The sequence below is a fragment of the Kryptolebias marmoratus genome, linkage group LG4, assembly GCF_001649575.2.
Source record: "Kryptolebias marmoratus isolate JLee-2015 linkage group LG4, ASM164957v2, whole genome shotgun sequence".
Taxonomy (NCBI): domain Eukaryota; kingdom Metazoa; phylum Chordata; class Actinopteri; order Cyprinodontiformes; family Rivulidae; genus Kryptolebias; species Kryptolebias marmoratus.
In genome coordinates this window covers 779,266-796,485 of record NC_051433.1, presented here as the reverse complement: position 1 = coordinate 796,485, position 17,220 = coordinate 779,266, and the positions used below count along the sequence as shown (strand labels likewise).

Below are 17,220 nucleotides of genomic sequence, written 5' to 3'. Positions count from 1 at the left end.
CGGTTTGTAAGAACAGGACCACCATCCGGGTCTTTTGTTCGTCACACAGAGAGCTCCTCTCAGACGCTGGTATTTCTGTTCATGGACGGGGTGAACTCTATCCTGAGTAAATAAAGACTTTCAACACCAGAACCAGAGTCTGTGGTCTTTCATCAGTTTTCTGGAACCTTCTGACCAGGACCAGGACCAGGACCAGGACCAGGACCAGTTCTTCCACAGAGGTTTGATGACTGTCAGAGGCAGCAGAAAGTAAAGAGTCACCTAAAAACCCAGCTGAAGCTCGTCTGTGTTTCCGCTCAGTTCACAGACTTTGGCTTTTAGTGTTTTGTGTATTTTTAGTTTATTATGTTTTTAAAAACAAAACCTTAAGAGCTAATTAAGCCACTTTGGCTGAATGTGGAATAAATCTGAACTGCAGCCAGACTCAACATTTGGTTTGATCTGACGTATAATAAACTCCAGCTTCACTTCGTTACTGCAATAAACTGCTGCTGTTTTTATTTTTACACATAAACTGAAATAAAGGACCTGATTTCTGAGCTGGGACCAGATTTAAACTGTCCAGACAAGGAACTCGGCCTCATTAAACCAGGAAATAATCTGTGACAGCAGGTCAGGTCAGAGTCTGTGGCTGTGTTTGAAACAAATACTGTAACATCCCTGCATATTTGTGTGTGCACGGCCTGCTAAACTGTATTCTTGGGCGTGCACGTTAATTTGTTGCCCACATTATAATTTAATCTGCTGGAGTAGAGTCTAAACTCTCCTCTAATGCTCCAGAATGACACAAACTAAACCGAGACGAGTTCGAGACACTTTGAAGGAAAGTTTCCAACATGTTGGAGACTTTAGTGACAGGCCTGTGAGCGTCTGAGAACCTCCCAGAACGGTTCAGAAACAAACTTTGTGTTGATGAGAAACCCTGTCAGTCTGACCACATCTGCAGCCTCAGAGTTTCACACTGGAAGTTCAGAAAGTACCACAAGTCAGACATGAACTTCTAGGAAAGTACTTTCACTTCCTGTCTGCTTGTTGTGAAGAACTCCTCCGGGTGTTTCCAGCTTCTGTCTGAGCAGAGACAAAAGTCCCACAGCCGGCTGGGTTTCTGCAAGCTGCTGCTGATGTTTTCTCATCAGGCAGGATGTTTGAGCTGCGGGGGGCTTCGGGGTGGAGTTCCCCCTCGTCTTGTTGCTCAGAGATCAACAAAGCTGCAGGAGGAAGCAGCGTTTACTCTCAGCTGTTTGGGCTTTTCTCTTAAATCTGCAGCTTCGAGAAAATAATTCAGCTGATGAGGTCATTTATCTGCCTGGGTGTGTGTCTGTTAGCAAAATATCCAATCAACCACTGGGTGAATAGAACAGAATCCCTGATTCAAGATGGCCGCCACAGCTAATCAACCCTAGTAAATAAAAACATGGCTCTAAGCCAGCAGGTTCTGAGGATTGGGTGGAACCAACAGATTAGAATAATGTAAGCTGGAACAAAGCGAAGCTCCTCAGGTGGAACCGTTCTCCTCCGGAACAGGATGGAACTTTTGATGCTTTTCTTAGAAATCTTTCAGGTTTGCTGGCTCGGCATTGTTTACCACGTGTAAACAAATACAGTTGTTTACGTTGAGTCCTGCTGTAAACCAACAAATGATTCTACCGTGAGAACGTGTTAAACAATACCTTATCTGGGCCTGAGTCCGAACAGGATGCAGATCTGTAGAGCAGCTGGGAGCCTCGTGGTTTTTGTTTTTGTTGTCTCCTGACTGCAGCCACCGTCTCTGAAACACCACAGACTACCTTCGTTTTCTGACCTGCAGTGGCTGAAACTGAAGAAATGACTGACTGACTTCACTGAGTTTAATGAAGCTGAACTTCTGCAGGTTTCAGACAGAATGATGTTTCTGAAGGAGCTGAAAACATCTGAACAGCTCAAAGTCTGCAGAGGATGCCAAAACTATACAGAATATTTACATCAGGTGATATTGTAAAAGTAATCTGAGTAATAATAGTAATATTATTACTGTAACTGTTGATCCAGTGTTCAGACAAATATAAAATGATGTTTACTCTAACAAAGAAGGAAAAGAAGAAATTTTTGTTTTATCATCATCATCTAACAGTAAAGCTTGAAGCTGTTTCTGAGCAGAAAGGTCTGCTGGTTTCTGTCCCCTGCTCTGGCTCCATGCTGGAAACAAACAGAGCTCTGCAGCGCCACCTGCTGATCAGACACAGCTTCAGTCCCAACAGGCCTGTTAGACACTCCTGAGAGGCTGGACTTTTTAACAGATCAACAGAGGATCATTTATGTTGTGGCTCAGGAGAAAACAGCTGCTAACTGAGCTGAACTGTCTGCATTCAGGGATGAGCCTCTTTCTTTGGCAGAAACTGAAGACACATTTCTGAGAAACACAAATCACCCAGAAACTGTCTCCAGATGTCCACACGACTGTCTCTGACCGTCTCTGACAGTCATTCTGTAAATCTGTAAAATCCCAGCAGACATGAAGAAGCACAGAGAGCAGCTGAGTTATTCACCTTCAGTTTGCTGTTCTGCACAGTTCTCCAGGGTTCCTCTGAGCTGGAACAGGTTGGATGACTAACACTAAGTTCTTTCTCTGTTTGCTCTCTGGGTTTTTTTCTGCTCCCTGAGGAAAAACAGACACACCCTGCTGCAGCATTCTGGGTCATGCAGAAAATCAACACTTTAATTCTGAAAAGGGAGCAAACAGCCTCTGCAGGAGGACCAGAGGAAGTGCTTCCCCCTGGTGGTCATGTTTCAGAACACACCCTTCTCCTCCTGTTAGAGCTGCATCTCTAACATCCTTCTACTAATATCCCCACTGTCCCTCCTCTGGACATGTCCAAACCATCTCAGTCCGGTCTCTCTAACTGCATCCATATATGTCCTCTTTGTCTCTAACATCCTTATGTCCCTCCACTGCACATGTCCAAACCAAACCATCTCAGTCAGGCCTCTCTAACTTTATCTCCCAGTCCTTCAACCTGTGCTGGACCTCTGATGACTGGATTTTAAATTAATGTTTTTATTTCACTGAGAAATTAATTTTGTAGAATTTGTGCTAAAAAGTATATTTAAATAGTTCGTTGATTTTGTTCTGTTTTAATTATTATTTACACATTTTATTTTATTTTATTTTATTTTATTTTATTTTATTTTATTTTATTTTATTTTATTTTATTTTATTTTATTTTATTTTATTTTATTTTGACACTCCAGGGGCACTTCCGGCGCTCCATACCTTCAGAGTGACGTCAGTCTGCTTTGCAGCCGGTGACGTCAGCAGCTCCGTGTTGTTGCAGAGTCACTGCGACGGTTCGACTGTAAACAAGCTGCCGGACGGGAGGGAAAAGTCCTGATTCTGTCCGGAACCTCTGGGCTCTCCGTGGCTCAGTTATTCGCAGCTGCTGTTGGTTCGTCAGCGGTTCTGTCAAAAGTCGTCCGGGCCGTAGATGGGCCGTGTTTTCCCCGGGTGACAGCTCGTGTTTTGGCGGAGACAGTCGCACGGATCTCGCCTTTAGCTAGCTGCCGTTAGCCTTTCTAGAAACACCCCGTCTTCTCCTCCGGGCTCCTTTGACTCCGTCTTTCCTTCTTTCTCTGCTGCGACCAGGATAACCCGAACCGTGAGTATCACCTGGAGTATCTGTTCGAGTTTAAATCTGTTCGGAACCGTTAAAACGACCTCCACCAGGAGGTTAGCTGGTTAGCTTCATGCTAACAGGAGCTAACGGGGTTGGAGTGGTAAATAAAAGACCGCGGTTGTTTCTGCTGTGGGGGATTATTGACTGTAAATTTAACACTGCAGTCACACAACAAACCTGCTGTTTCTGTTAAATGTGACGTTTTAATTGTTTTTAAAAGTTTCTCCCTGATATGCTGCTAGCAGAACTGACTCATGTTGGCCCTGGTTTTACCTCACTGTAATCCTCACTGAAACAATAAGTCTTTATTAATGCTTTAAAATGCTGTTAGGAAAAGTAGATGTGTATCCATAATCAGGGCCAACATTTCAGCACAAACAGCTCCTCCCAGCCGTCAGCACGGCAGTGGAGGGCTGATGGTTTGGGCTGATTCTGGAGTCAGATGTGAGGCCATCTGTCCGACAAACAGGACAATGATCCCAAACACAGCAGCTAATCTACAACAGAACGGTCCAGTCAGAGTCCAGAACCTCAGAGAGCTGAGCAGAAACCAATGAGCTGAAGCAATGCTGGAAAGAAGAGTGGGCCACAAATCCTCCACAGTGATGTAAAACCACTCAGGCTTTGATTTCTCAGAGCCTGGGTCCAGACTCGTGGTTTGTTCTGCCATCTGGAGGCTCCTCTGAGAACAACGACACGTTCTACGTGTGTTTGGATAAAAGAAGTGATTCAGAGATGATCTGAGATCAGTTTACAGATTACTGCAGCATCCTCGATGTTTTGGCTGCTTGTTTCTGAGAAGAGTTTAAAATGTTGTACTGCTTCAACCTGCATATTATTAATTTACTTATATCCTAAATGTTTTCTTCTTCATGTGGAGCTGTATTTTGGATTAGTGCTGTAGAGTTTGTTGACTTTAGGAATGGGTCCCTGGTTTAAACATGACGTGTGTTTGTGTTGCAGCTGGGGGGCTGGTCGGAGCAGCCTCCTCCCACCATGGAGGCAGGAGGTAAAGACTGCGAGGAGGAGACACTGCAGACGGCGTTTAAGAAGCTGAGGGTCGATGCTGAGAGGTAAACAGTTAAAACTGTACCTAACAGCAGTGCTTCCTGATGGAGCCACTCAATGTCTCAGTCCTCATTTTCTCCCGTGTTTCACCGGACTGTTTGTGAGGAAGTCTCAGAAAAGTCTTGAAACGTTCGTGGGGGTTCTCAGCTTCCTTGTGGGAGTCGCAGAGGCTCGTCACTTGAAATTACAAAAAGTCTGTGTGGCAAATTTTCTCTCACATAGTCGCCAAGTCTTTGCGGGTGTCTTCCAGCCATCTCTGGAGCTCTGAGTATGAGTTCTGGTGCATGTACAGGAGCTCGACTCTGACAGAAAACATCTGAGGTGACAGTCCTGAATGTCCAGGACTAAAGACCACACTGATGATAAATAACAATAATTAAAATTCTGTCCAGATCTGCTTGGTCAAACACACAGAGCTGAGTCTGCAGCAGAAAATTCAACAATTTTCTCAAAGTTTTGAGTCACCAGTAGTCGCAGCCCGGTGAGGTACCACCGGAAAGTTTTAGAATGAACCAAAGGAGACATTCGAGACCTGCAGAGCATCTCTGAAACATTACAGGACCCAGCTGTGAACTGGAGCTGTTATTAAAGTGGGTTTCTGTGATCCAGCTGCTGAGCGAAGCTGCTCATACTGCAGGCTGTGGGACATACAGTTAGCACAGAAAACTAAAACCTTCAGCTTTAGTAGACACAGAACATAAACTAGATCTCCCCTTTCAGTTCTTAGACCTCTGTACTGATTTGTGTTTCAGTTCGATGTTCTGCTCTCCAGAGTAAAAATCTCTTTTCTTGTGCTCAGCGTACCAGGAGCGGCGAGCGTTTCGGAGGCGCTGACTCCCCGAGCAGCTTCTCGCGTTTGTCTCGACAGCAGCGGAGCCAAAGCCAAACTCGGCTGCCCGAAGGACAACTGGCACTGGTAGGTCAAGTCGGACCGAGATCAGCTGCTCTGAAGTCAGAAACTCCAACCTTCAGTCAGGTTCTGACTCTTACCAGAAACAGTTGACTTTTACCAACTAAATTCATCTTTTATAAAATGTTGGACACATTTCTACAAGCCTTGCCCCTTCTTATGCCTTTAAACAGAGTTTATTCTTCATCAACAACTGAGGGAGGTGCAGACAATGAAAGGAAGGATTTCAGTGGCAGTTTTTGATTCTAGTTGATCCCAGAAGGAGTTTGTTTGTCGTGTCGTATGCTTCTTCCCCCTGTAAACTCAGATCATCTGTTATGATTGAAAACAGGAGGAGATGTTGACACAAAACATTTCCTGCAGGAGTTGAATGTTTCTCTCATGGTGAACAAACAAGTATGAAGTTTTTCTTTGCAGCTGAAAACAGAAATCTGAATTTTAACATCATCTTGTTTCTCTTTTTATTTAGCTGCGTGAGGAAAACTTCCAGAGGGGGTTCATCAAGAAGCCAGCGGCGTCGGCGGTCCAAGTCCCCCATCCTCCACCCCCCGAAGTTCACCTACTGCAGCAGTTCAGCTCTGTCGCCCCCTGCTGGCTGCCTGAAGCACCAGCGCCTGTCCCTGTCTGAGTCTGCAGAGCCCCATCCTGCAGGGGATGAAAAGTCTGGTTCCCCCGCGGCCCCCCCAGTCCAGAGCGAGCCGTCTTCCTCAGGTACGCCCGGCTGCGTCTCCCCTCTGCTGTTTGGCGTTTCACCCGGTTATGAAGCATCGGTCAGAGGTGCTGTTTCCTCCCCCTCCTTACCAGAGATCACTACAGCAGCGGTGTCCCCCAGATGGGACAGGGAGAGGTCCGGAGGTGTGCGAAGTTTCTGTGACGGGGCCGAAGACTTCCGGTCTTTATCCGAGCTCCACAGCTCAGCAGAGGGCCCCGCCTGCTCCTGCACCCCGAGCGGGACCTCGGACCCCCAGGAGGAGGGCGGGCAGGAAGCTGGAGCTCAGTGCAGCTGCAGGTCTCATCATCAGGGCTGGAGCGGCATGGAGGTGTACTCCTTCACCGGGCTCCGCAGCGTCATCTCTGAGTGCGAGGGCAGCCTGCCGAGCCACGACGACGCACCCAGAACTGTCAGCGCTCACTCTTCCTCCTCCTCTTCGTCGGGCTCGCCGCGCTCGTGCTCGGAGCAGGCGCGCGCCTACGTGGACGACATCACGATAGAGGACCTCTCCGGCTACATGGAGTATTATCTCTACATCCCCAAGAAGATGTCACACATGGCTGAGATGATGTACACCTAAAGTAAAGATGCTAAAAATATTTCTTTTTTCTGTTGCTGATCGAAAAGTAGAAGAATAAACGGAGTGTAAAGGTTGTAACTGAGGTTTAATCCGGGTTAAAATGCCTTTTTTCGTTCTAAAACTGACCGAAACACAAATTGATTCTCATTAGTTTGGATTTTTTCGTACTTTTTGTGCTCGATGAATGTGTTTGTCTTGAAATATTGAAGTTTACAGGTGAAGTTGCCAAAGCTCTTGGTGTTGGAGGAGATGAGCGTAGGAACACGCAGCCTTGACTCTGTTTGTGGTGTCCTGACCAGGAGAGTCACTTAATAAAGAAGGAAAAACGTTTGGTTGGAAAACTGGTTGTCCTAATTCTTTGTGTGTTGTAGTAAAGTTAAAGGACAGATTTTAAAATGTCTCTGCAGGACAGCTTCTGTTTTTCTGCAGTTTATTTACTGCTTCTGAGACCTGACACCTTCTGAGCTCTAGTTTTGGAATTTGGCACATGGTGGTTTCTAATCCACCTCTAATTTCTTTATATTTTCCTTCCAATGATCCAGACTTTCCTGTAATCTGTTAACAGTTCTCCAGACTGCTTCTTCTCTCAGTTTCAGTACTGTATTTGAACTTTATGTTTGAGTCACCTAACTGTGGATAAAATCTGATCAGAAACTTTATCACCTCAAAGCAAAGAAGAAAGGAGACATATCTGTTTAAAAGATATTTATTAGTCAGTGTCAAAGCAGAGGCGGTGATCTTTTAATAAAGTCACAGACTGATTAATACTGTTCAATATATGTAAATATGTGATTACCCTGGACTGTTCTGTTTGATCTGAGAATCACCAATTGTTTGTTTTATAATCTAAAGTTATAAAATGTTTACATTAATAAAATTAAATTATATTATCATCTTTCTCCTTGGTTTCCTGTCGGATTGTTGTTGCCTTCTGTCATCATTCTTATTATTCTCACATTTCAAAACATCGTGGCTGACTATTTAAATCCAGTGTTTGTCCTACCAGTGTGTCTGATGTTAATTAATTGTTTTAATGATGTTTAATCGAGCCTCTATTATCTTGCCACTGGCTCCGCATCATTTATACGCAGGCTAAGAAAGCGGCGCGCCAGGTAGGCGGAGTTTACACTCCATTCAAGCAGCGACAGCTGTTAATGAAACAATAACCGTGGGTGGAGTTTAACATGTCTTCATATACATTAAACTAAGATAACTCTAACACCTCATTCCGTCAGCAGAGGCGTTCTCCAGTCCGCTTGAGAGGGAAACTCCTCTTTAACGTCTAGCCGGGTCACAACCCAGCTGAGTAAAAAGGAACACGCCCAGCCAACTACGTTATTAGAGCGCTGTGCTGCTGTGTACCAATCAAACGGCGCCAACTGGACGTTGCACTCGGATTGTCCCGCCTCTGACCCTCCTCTGTCCAATCAGAGCAAAATGCGTGGAGCGTTCTGGACTTTCTGACCAATCAGAGGCCGGCTGAGTAAAAATCCCGGCGCTCGCTCAGTTTACCGGCGTTTGCCATCTCTGTAGCGGCAGAGAGACTCATGAGTATCGAGTGGTCGTCTTGAACAGAGGTTTAAGGGACATCTTTTGAGTTTATTCGGGTCGAAATGTTGTGTTTGAGCGGACTGTCGGTGGCTCTCGCGCTCGTCCTCGTGCCCGGAGCCGTGGAAGCCCTGAAGGAGGGAGAATGTGAAGGTAGGACCGAGTGTTAGCTCGACTGTTAGCCGCGGCTAACAGAGAGGCTGCCGTGCTGGAAAAGTTTCAAACAGCCGCTGAAATCAGCTCACATACACCTGGCTGTTTCTGCTATGGAGCTGGAAATGACGACAGTGTTGTCTTATTGATTTATTGTTTCCTCTGACAGAGAAGGCAAACATCCATCCTGACTTAACAGGATCAACAGGGAGTTTGTTTTTAAAATAGTTTTAGGAAAACTACAAATATCAGATCAGTGATGGAAGTTTTCAGGTGTTACAGTCAGGTAAGAGACAATAAAAGATCAGGGAAATGTTGTTTCATTTGCAAAGATTCTGGAGATTTCTGTAGGTTAAAAAAGCTGTTTGTTATTAAAATATAATCTATTCAGATAACAAAAGACTAAGTGTAAAGCTGGGAAATGCAGCTTAAATAAAGCTGGAGAAACACAGTGTGACTGCTGGGAAACCTTGGTTCCTGCTGTCTGCCTGGATGTTCTTGGACCTGCAGAACCTGAAGAAGGACACTGCTCCTCGCTACGCTGCAGAAACGCTTCAAGAACGCCTTGAGGAACACAAGAACCAGTCTGAGGTGTTGTCTCAGTCCAATCAAGCACCTGAGAAAGTTTCTGGACCAACAAGTCCATGGAGGTCCCCCCTCAACCTCCAGGTTTAAAGATCTGCTGACAGGTTGAAGACAGAGACCTGCAGGAGACCCTCAGAGTCCAGGAGGAGACGAGTCCAGGAGGAGACGAGTCCAGGAGATGGTCCTGCAGGATTTTAAAAGACAAAGAGTCCAACTGGATGTTTGAGGGGGTGGTCATAATGTTATGGATGATAACAGAGGTTTCTCTTAGTTTTATTTTTTATACTTTTGGTTTCTTTCTAAGCCAAACAAATACTTATAGTGTAGCTGTGTTATTATTAAAGACACCTTCAGGCTGTAATGGGTTAAACCTGTTCGTGTTTAAAATGGTTCCTGCTGTAAAACATCTACAATAAAGCTCCTTCATTCAGTGACATCAGGAGCTGGTTAAACTGTTTAATTTAGGTTTTATTTGCTCATTTTTCTTTATTAAAAGTAATGCAATTAGCAGTTGATGTTTACAGTATTTCAGTCTTTCAGTCAGTGTTTTGTTTTTTAACTCTTAAATCAGACGACCCATGTTTGATTGGGTCGTTTGTTTCTGTTGGTCAGAAAAAGAGCTGAAAATCACAGATTTATTGGACATAAAAACATGATTTAAGAAACAGGAATGATTCGATCAAACGGGATAATGATTTTCTGCTTTCTCTGAGAGTCGGTGAAGCAGAAAGTTTAAAGCTTTAAACCTGATTTTCTTTGTGTTTCAGTGTGCGTCGCCTTCCTGGGTCGCTTCTATCAGTCTCTGAAGGACAGCAACACAGACTTTACCAGCGCAGACATCGAGAAGGCGCTGCTGAAGAGCTGCGCCGCCGCCAAAGGAAAAGATAACCGCTTTGTGAGTGGAGCGCCGACCCAGGAGCAGGCGGGCGCCTCGGCTTGATTTGTTGCTTTTAGATTGGATGAAAATCCCTGATTTAACCAAACAGCTCAATTCTGATAAACTGCTGTCAAATTTTATATATATATATATATATATATATATATATATACAGAGACACACAAAACGTGAAGCCTTTTAAACGGCAGGTTTCATTTCTCAGAAATAAAAAATGTGACTCAGCCATGTTCCCACTGACAAAGGGTTCTAAAGTCCTGGTCCTCGGTGCCCCCAGCCCTGCAGGTTTTAGTTGTTTTTCTGCTCAGATTAATGCAGGGGGCTCAGACTCCAGGCCTCGAGGGCCGCTGTCCTGGAAGTTTTAGGTGTTTCTGCTCCAACACACCTGATTCAAATGGTTTAATCACCTCCTCACCGAATCATCAGGTTCTCCAGGAGCTCGGCAACAAGTCATTCAGGTGTTTTAAATCAAAAACGCATCTAAAACATGCAGGAGAGCGGCCCAGAGGAACAGAGTTTGACACCCCTGGATTAACGGCTGAACTGAGGAGGTAATTTAGTTTTTAGAATCCAGTTTGTTGCAGCAGAGAGACGTCTGTGCTTCAGGGCAGGACATCATTTTACAGGATAAAGATTTAATGAAGGTTTGATCCCTGCGGTTAGAATCATAACTTAGTTATTCATTTAATTCCCTGCCCTTCAGGGTGAATGGTTTTTGAACAGAACAGGTGCAGGAGCCCAGCTGACGGCTGAAGGTCCCTGGATGTGGACCTGAGCTCAGAACACCCTGAACTCCTCCTAACCTCGCTTCTTTTCTCCCAATCTCGTGTTCAGTGTTATTACATCGGAGCGACGAGCGACGCAGCCACCAAGATAATCAACGAGGTGTCCAAACCGCTCAGCTACCATGTTCCCGTGGAGAAGATCTGTGAGAAACTCAAGAAGAAGGATAGTCAGATCTGTGAGCTGAGATACGGTGAGTCCCTGAGAGCAGAACTCCTCTGGGCTTGAAACAGTTCTCATGATTGTCTTCTCTGGCAGACAAACAGCTGGACCTGACCACAGTGGACCTGAAGAAGCTTAAAGTGAAGGACCTGAAGAAGATTCTGGAGGAGTGGGGCGAGTCGTGCAAAGGCTGCGCCGAAAAGTCCGACTTCATCCGCAAAATCACGGAGCTCATGCCCAAGTACGCCCCTGCAGCGGCCAAGGCACGGACAGATCTGTGACGGGTTTGACTGGAAACATAAACTTTAAACGGACTGTGATCCTGTGAGGAGGAGGAGGAGGAGGACAGATCCAGGTGTTTATACTGTACTTTTAAATAAAGTGGGAGGAAACTGCAGGGTGCAGTTCTGCAATACGTCTCACAATAAATGTCCAAATATGGCTCCTAAAGTCCTCCTGCTGGGACGAGCTGTCAGGAGGACGGCTCACTGAGCAGATCCTCGCCTGGAAATCTGCAGATAAATTCCACTCTTCCATCATCGAATAAACCTTTATTCCTTATTTTTATTTGTTCGGTTGGACTCTTGTGTGTGTGGTGAATGTTATAAAGACGGATCCGTTCAGAAACTGCTGCTGTACAGCCAGCTGTCGAACCTTGTCCCCGTTTTTACCTTCAGGTTTGTTTTTGTTTACTGTCATCAATCAGAACCTTAACTATTAAACACGTTTAATCACGTTTGTTACTTTCTTTTTGTGTCCTCCTGGATAAAAACACTTTCTTAGAAACAGCAAATCATTTCTGACTTTCTGTGGGGAAATGTTTGAGGCTTTTAATTTGAAAGTCTGCTGAAGAGCAGAGAGGAACCTGCTGCTGCTGATGGAGAAACATGACATGATGCTGGATTTACACCAAGATAACTTTCTGACACATCAGGTTAACATCATGTCAGCTTGCACAAATGAACAGAAAACAGTTTGTTGCTGACAGGAAGTGATGAGTGCAGCTCTGCTCAGGTACTTCCTGTTTGTCACTGCCATCCGATTGGTCCATTAATCAAAATAATCAGCCATCACTCTGTCAATCTGCTGGATTTTTAAAATAAAGGCCTGAAAGGTGTTTCCTCCATGTCAAATAATCCTCAGAAAGTTTTCTTCTGTTTAAGGTTTGGGACTAAAACTTTTATTTTATTTAGAATATTTGTTTTAATAAACTATAAACCTGTTTTAGTTCCAATAAAAAGGCTGACTGACTGGCTTTTGGACTTTTTGGCTGTGTTTCCTCTTTGGTTCATTTCTTCCAACAAAGATCTGATCTGAGTGTCTCCGGTGTGACACGGTGTGTGTCCACGGATGGATCAGCTGCTGGTTCTGTCTGAAGGGTCAGAGTTCACAGCGGTCCACTTTAAACTGGACCTTTGAATGATTTTAAGATAAGAAAATAAAAACATTAATTTGCAGATTTTTTTAGCTTTACTTGCATCTGTCAAACTCCTTTGAAGTTCCCTCTATTTAACAGTAAATACATTTACGAATTAAATGGCAGCTGTGTTATATTTGGTATTTTTTATAAAGTCAGCTGAAAAATAAGAACATATTATATTTGTGTGACAAACTGCTGGGAACAAAGAGATCCAATTTAAACTTTAACTTGTCTTTTGAGTCAACACAGACAGATCATAGTTAAAAACATTCCTCTGGAAATGTCAGGAGCAAAGTTAAAAAAGATAAATAAATACTCTGAAAGACCTTCGCTTTTAAAGAATACAGAGAAGTTTGGCTGCTTTTATTACAAAATAACATAAAAATGAGGGATGGATTAAAACTTCTGCACAAGAATGATAGACGATGGATATAAATTATAATATATAAATATAAAGGAGTAACATTATCCACAGAATATCCTGTCCTACTATCATTTTTAAAAACTCGGAGCATACGTCATGACGTCCGGCGTGCTTGCGTCATCACGCTGAGGGTCCTCCTCTGGGAACCCGCACATTCCTATTGTCCAAGATGGCGGCGCTGCGGCAGCTCCTCTGATGCTGTGTTTGTTTTTAAACCATTTTAACCGTAAATGTGCCAAAAAAGCACCGGCCGCTGTGGAACCGTATCTGTACCGAAGCCGCCCGGATTCCCGCTGCAGGCACCGCCGAGTTTCAGCTCCATCCTCCGGTAAAAGATGAAGCGGCAGGCCGGGAGGGAGAGCAGCCCGTCCAGGGCCATCGCTAAGCGGATACGGGAGAGGGAGCGGGAGAGCGCCCGCAGAGAGGAGCTGCCTCCCCCGCCGCTGGCACTGCTTCTGGCCGAGAGCCGGAGCTACCACCGCCGGAGCCGGAGCAGGGAGCGGGAGAAGCCCCGGCTCCGGGAGGAGCGGGCGGCCGCCTTGGAGCTCCACCACCGACACGAGCTCAGCCTCCTCGGCCGCCCGCCGCTCCGGACCACCGCAGCCGAGCTCCCCGCCGCCAGGCCGGGCACGGTGGAGTACAAGACGCTGCTCATCAGCAACCTGGGCTCGCAGGTTTCGGACGAGGACGTGGAGGACGCTCTGTTTCATGAATTTAAGAAGTTCGGGGACGTCAGCGTGAAGCTGTCCCACACCCCGGAGCTCGGACGGATCGCCTACGTGAACTTTCGCCACCCGGAGGACGCCAAGGAGGCCCGGCACGCCAAATCGTCCAGGTTGGTTCTGGGTGACAGGCAGCTGAAAATCGAGCCCATGTACGTGAGGAGGCGGAGTGTCACCCCGCCGGACGTGGGTTATCTCCCCCTGCACGGCCCCTACCCGTACCGGCAGCGCTCCCTGTCTCCGCCCGTGCCGGGGGTCAGCAACCTGCGGGAGCTGAGAGCCAGACACTTCGCCCTGGAGAGCCTGGCTCTGAGCAGGGACCGGGAGAGGCTGCTGGACTACTACGGCATGCTGGATGACAGGGGCCGGCCCTACGGCTTCCCTGTGATGCCGGTGGTGGAGGACCTAAAGCCCGAGGACGACCAGAGGGCCACCAGTAACCTCTTCATCGGGAACCTGGACGGGAACGTGACGGAGGCCGTCCTCAGGAGGGGCTTTGATAAGTACGGCATCATCGAGGACGTGGTGATTAAACGCCCAGCGCGTGGGCAGGGCGGGGCTTATGCCTTTGTGAAGTTTCAGAACCTGGACATGGCCCACCGGGCCAAGGTGGCCATGCAGGGCCGTCCCATCGGCGGCAACCCCATCAAGATCGGTTACGGTAAAGCAAACCCCACCACCCGGCTGTGGGTGGGGGGTCTGGGGCCCGGAAACTCTCTGGCTGCCCTGGCTCGGGAGTTTGATCGCTTCGGCAGCATAAGGAACATAGACTACGTGAAGGGGGACAGCTTCGCCTACATTCAGTACGAGAGTCTGGACGCCGCTCAGGCTGCCTGCACCCAGATGAGGGGATTTCCTCTGGGGGGGCCGGAGCACCGTCTCAGGGTGGACTTTGCTAAAGTTGAGGAGAGCCCCTCTCGTCCCTTCCCTCCTGGCTACCAGCCTCCCGTTGCACTTCCCTCCCACTATGAGCTCCTGGGGGAGGCGTACAGCCGCCATCGCAGCCTGGAGCGGGAGCTGAGGGGGGCCAGGGACCGCTCGCCCCCGGCCCACAGCCTCCTGTCCCTAAGGGAGCGGGACAGGGCCTTGTTAGAGGCAGACTATCCCAGCAGCCCCACTCGGACCCTGGAGCGGAGGCCCGGAGGGGTGGAGGCGTTTGGGAGGAGGGCAGCGAGGAGCCGCAGCAGGAGCCGGGAGCGCTGGCTGAAGGAGCGGGAGGAGAGGAGGAACCGGAGGAGGAGCCGGAGTCCGTCCACCGACAGGCAGACAGAGGACAAGGACAGGGGGAGGTCCAGGGTTCGAGGACCTGGAGGAGCTGTCTCCCCTGACGCAAGCCCAGACCGGGCACGGGTTCGAGCCCCCGACTCCACCACAGAACCACGAGACCACTCCCCCGACAGCGGCGGAGCGGGTCGGCACCCCGCCACCACCGAAGAAGAGCCTCCATCCGGCCGCCACCACAGCAAGAGGTCCTCCGGCGACCACCTAAACAACCACCACCACCGGAGCGGCGAGGCGGCGGCCCCTGGCTCCCCCGCCGCCCCCACAGACCCCTCCTCCCCCCCGAGCACGCTGTCCGAGTTCGCCCAGAGCGCGCTGTCCAAGCTGTGGCGCGGCTTCTTCGCCCTGAAGAACAGCAGCTTCCCCACGGACCTGTTCCTGCTGGAGGGCGGCGCCGCCTTCTTCAACGCCGTGATGAAGCTGCAGAGCCAGAACCAGCCGGGCCAGCTGAAGATCGCCCAGCGGCTGCGCATGGACCAGGCCCGGCTCGACGAGGTGCTGCGCCGCGTCAAGCTGGGCCGACCCGACGGCTTCGCCATCCTGCTGGCCCTGCAGGGCCCCGTGGACCGGCAGGCTCCGGGCCCCGAGCCGGGCCTGCAGGTGCGCCTGCTGCGCCACCTGGTGACCTACCTGCGGAACAAAGAGGCGGCCGGCGTGGTGAGCCTGCCCGCCAACAAGGAGGGCGGGCCGGGCGCCATGCTGTACGCGTTCCCCCCCGGAGAGTTCTCGCAGCAGTTCCTGCAGGAGGCCAAGAGGACTGTGGGTAATCTGGAGGAGGAGCACATGGTGATTGTGATCGTTAACGACACTAACTGATGTTTTTAGACCTTTTCTGGTTTTATTCAGTCTGAATTGGATGTTACACTACATGTTCCACTCCTCTTCCTCCTCGATCTTCCTCTGGTCCTTCTGAGGAGTTTTAAAACACTCACAGGAGAGAAAACTCTCCTGCTTTTTCTACTTTAAGCTGAAAGTCCCGACACTAACCCCAGCAGGCCTGTTTCTGTGCTTCTTCCTTTATCTGAGACGATGCTGCGGCACCAGGACGGGTCGGATGTTCTGCTGGAACCTGAGAGCCGATGCTGGTGTCTCCTTCCAGTGCCAGCGTCTGACTGCAGCGCGGCGAAGGGCCGTCCCTCTGACTCATGGTGATCGTTTCTGATCAGCGGTGCTCCGACTCTCAGACTGCTCATGAACCCCGTTCTCCTCTGAGTCTGAGTGCGATTAAAGTTGGCTGTTAGAGACAAACCTCAAAGGGCAGCTTTAGGTTTCTGACCTTCTGATCCGGAACAAATGTTTCACAAAACAAACACTTTTAAAGATTCGGCTTTTAGTTTTGAGGTTTGAATCATTTAATTGTTGCAGTTTTTGTCTTTGAGCTGATCAGAGACACTGAGTCAGAGTTTATCAGGACCCCCCCGTCTTCAGTTTGTTCCTGTGGGTCAGGATGAAAACTTCCCTCCGTCAGCTGTTGGGTGAATTTTAGATTGTGCACATATCCATCCATCTGTTCATCCATCCTCCTATCCATCCATCATTTATCCTTCCTTTCATCCATCCTTCCACCCACTCATCCATTCATCCATCCTTCCATCCATCCATCTGTTTATCCTTCCTTCCACCCACTCATCCATTCATCCACTCATCCATCCATCTGTTTATCCTTCCTTCCATCCATCCATCCATTATCTATCCTTCCATCCTTCCATAACTGAAAAGAAAGTGGGGAAATAAAGTCAGAAAATCCAAACCTTTCTTCTTGTTTAATGACCTGAACAGATGCAGGAGCAGAACAAGTTGTAATAAAGTGAAATAATGATCAGCAGTGTTGGTTTTTATCAAAATCAAAGTGTTTAAAGTGAAACCACATGAAGTTCATCTAAACCTTCAAATGAAATCAGCTGGTTTTCCTCTGAAACCTCAGTTTTCTGCATTTAGTCTCAGTTCTTCCTGCAGACGACGCTGAGGAATATTTAAAGACAAACCTGTTTTTCTGTTTGGTGTGGTGAAAACGAGTCCTGTCAGTAAGAAGGCTTGACCTTCTCGTCACATTTCTCCTCTTAGTTCGCAGTATTTTTTATCATTCAAACATCTGATCATTAAATATTTACTTTATAAAACTGATTTCATGTCTTTTCTAATGTCTCAGAGCTTTTTGGTTTTAGCTGAAAAATCTGTTTTTATCAACATATTTAAACAAATCAGCAAAATCTGACATTTTCTCATCTATCTATCTATCTATCTATCTATCTATCTATCTATCTATCTATCTATCTATCTATCTATCTATCTATCTATCTATCTATCTATCTATCTATCTATCTATC

General features: G+C 47.5%; 3 protein-coding genes across 4 annotated transcripts; all 3 read left to right on the top strand.

Annotated features, from left to right (window-relative positions):
- Positions 1–3,264: 3,264 nt before the first annotated feature.
- Positions 3,265–7,813, top strand: oser1 (oxidative stress responsive serine-rich 1). Of its 2 annotated transcripts, XM_017440707.3 has the most exons (5): positions 3,265–3,632; positions 4,614–4,723; positions 5,518–5,634; positions 6,098–6,339; positions 6,433–7,813. In XM_017440707.3, exons 2-5 carry the CDS (start codon positions 4,647–4,649, stop codon positions 6,918–6,920), a joined length of 924 nt encoding a protein of 307 aa, XP_017296196.1. In that variant the 5' UTR covers positions 3,265–3,632; positions 4,614–4,646; the 3' UTR covers positions 6,921–7,813. The 2 variants fall into 2 exon arrangements, with proteins under 2 accessions (XP_017296196.1, XP_017296195.1); XM_017440706.3 differs by having other exon boundaries at positions 3,266–3,632; positions 6,098–7,813.
- A 606-nt stretch (positions 7,814–8,419) lies between these two features.
- manf (mesencephalic astrocyte-derived neurotrophic factor) lies at positions 8,420–11,782 on the top strand. The gene is made up of 4 exons (XM_017440708.3): positions 8,420–8,621; positions 9,974–10,101; positions 10,936–11,077; positions 11,143–11,782. The coding sequence occupies exons 1-4, from the start codon at positions 8,534–8,536 to the stop codon at positions 11,325–11,327; spliced, it is 543 nt and encodes a 180-aa protein (XP_017296197.1). The 5' UTR covers positions 8,420–8,533; the 3' UTR covers positions 11,328–11,782.
- A 1,185-nt stretch (positions 11,783–12,967) lies between these two features.
- Positions 12,968–17,013, top strand: rbm15b (RNA binding motif protein 15B). The gene has a single exon (XM_017440705.3). It carries the CDS (start codon positions 13,226–13,228, stop codon positions 15,707–15,709), a length of 2,484 nt encoding a protein of 827 aa, XP_017296194.1. The 5' UTR covers positions 12,968–13,225; the 3' UTR covers positions 15,710–17,013.
- The last annotated feature ends 207 nt before the right edge of the window (positions 17,014–17,220 follow it).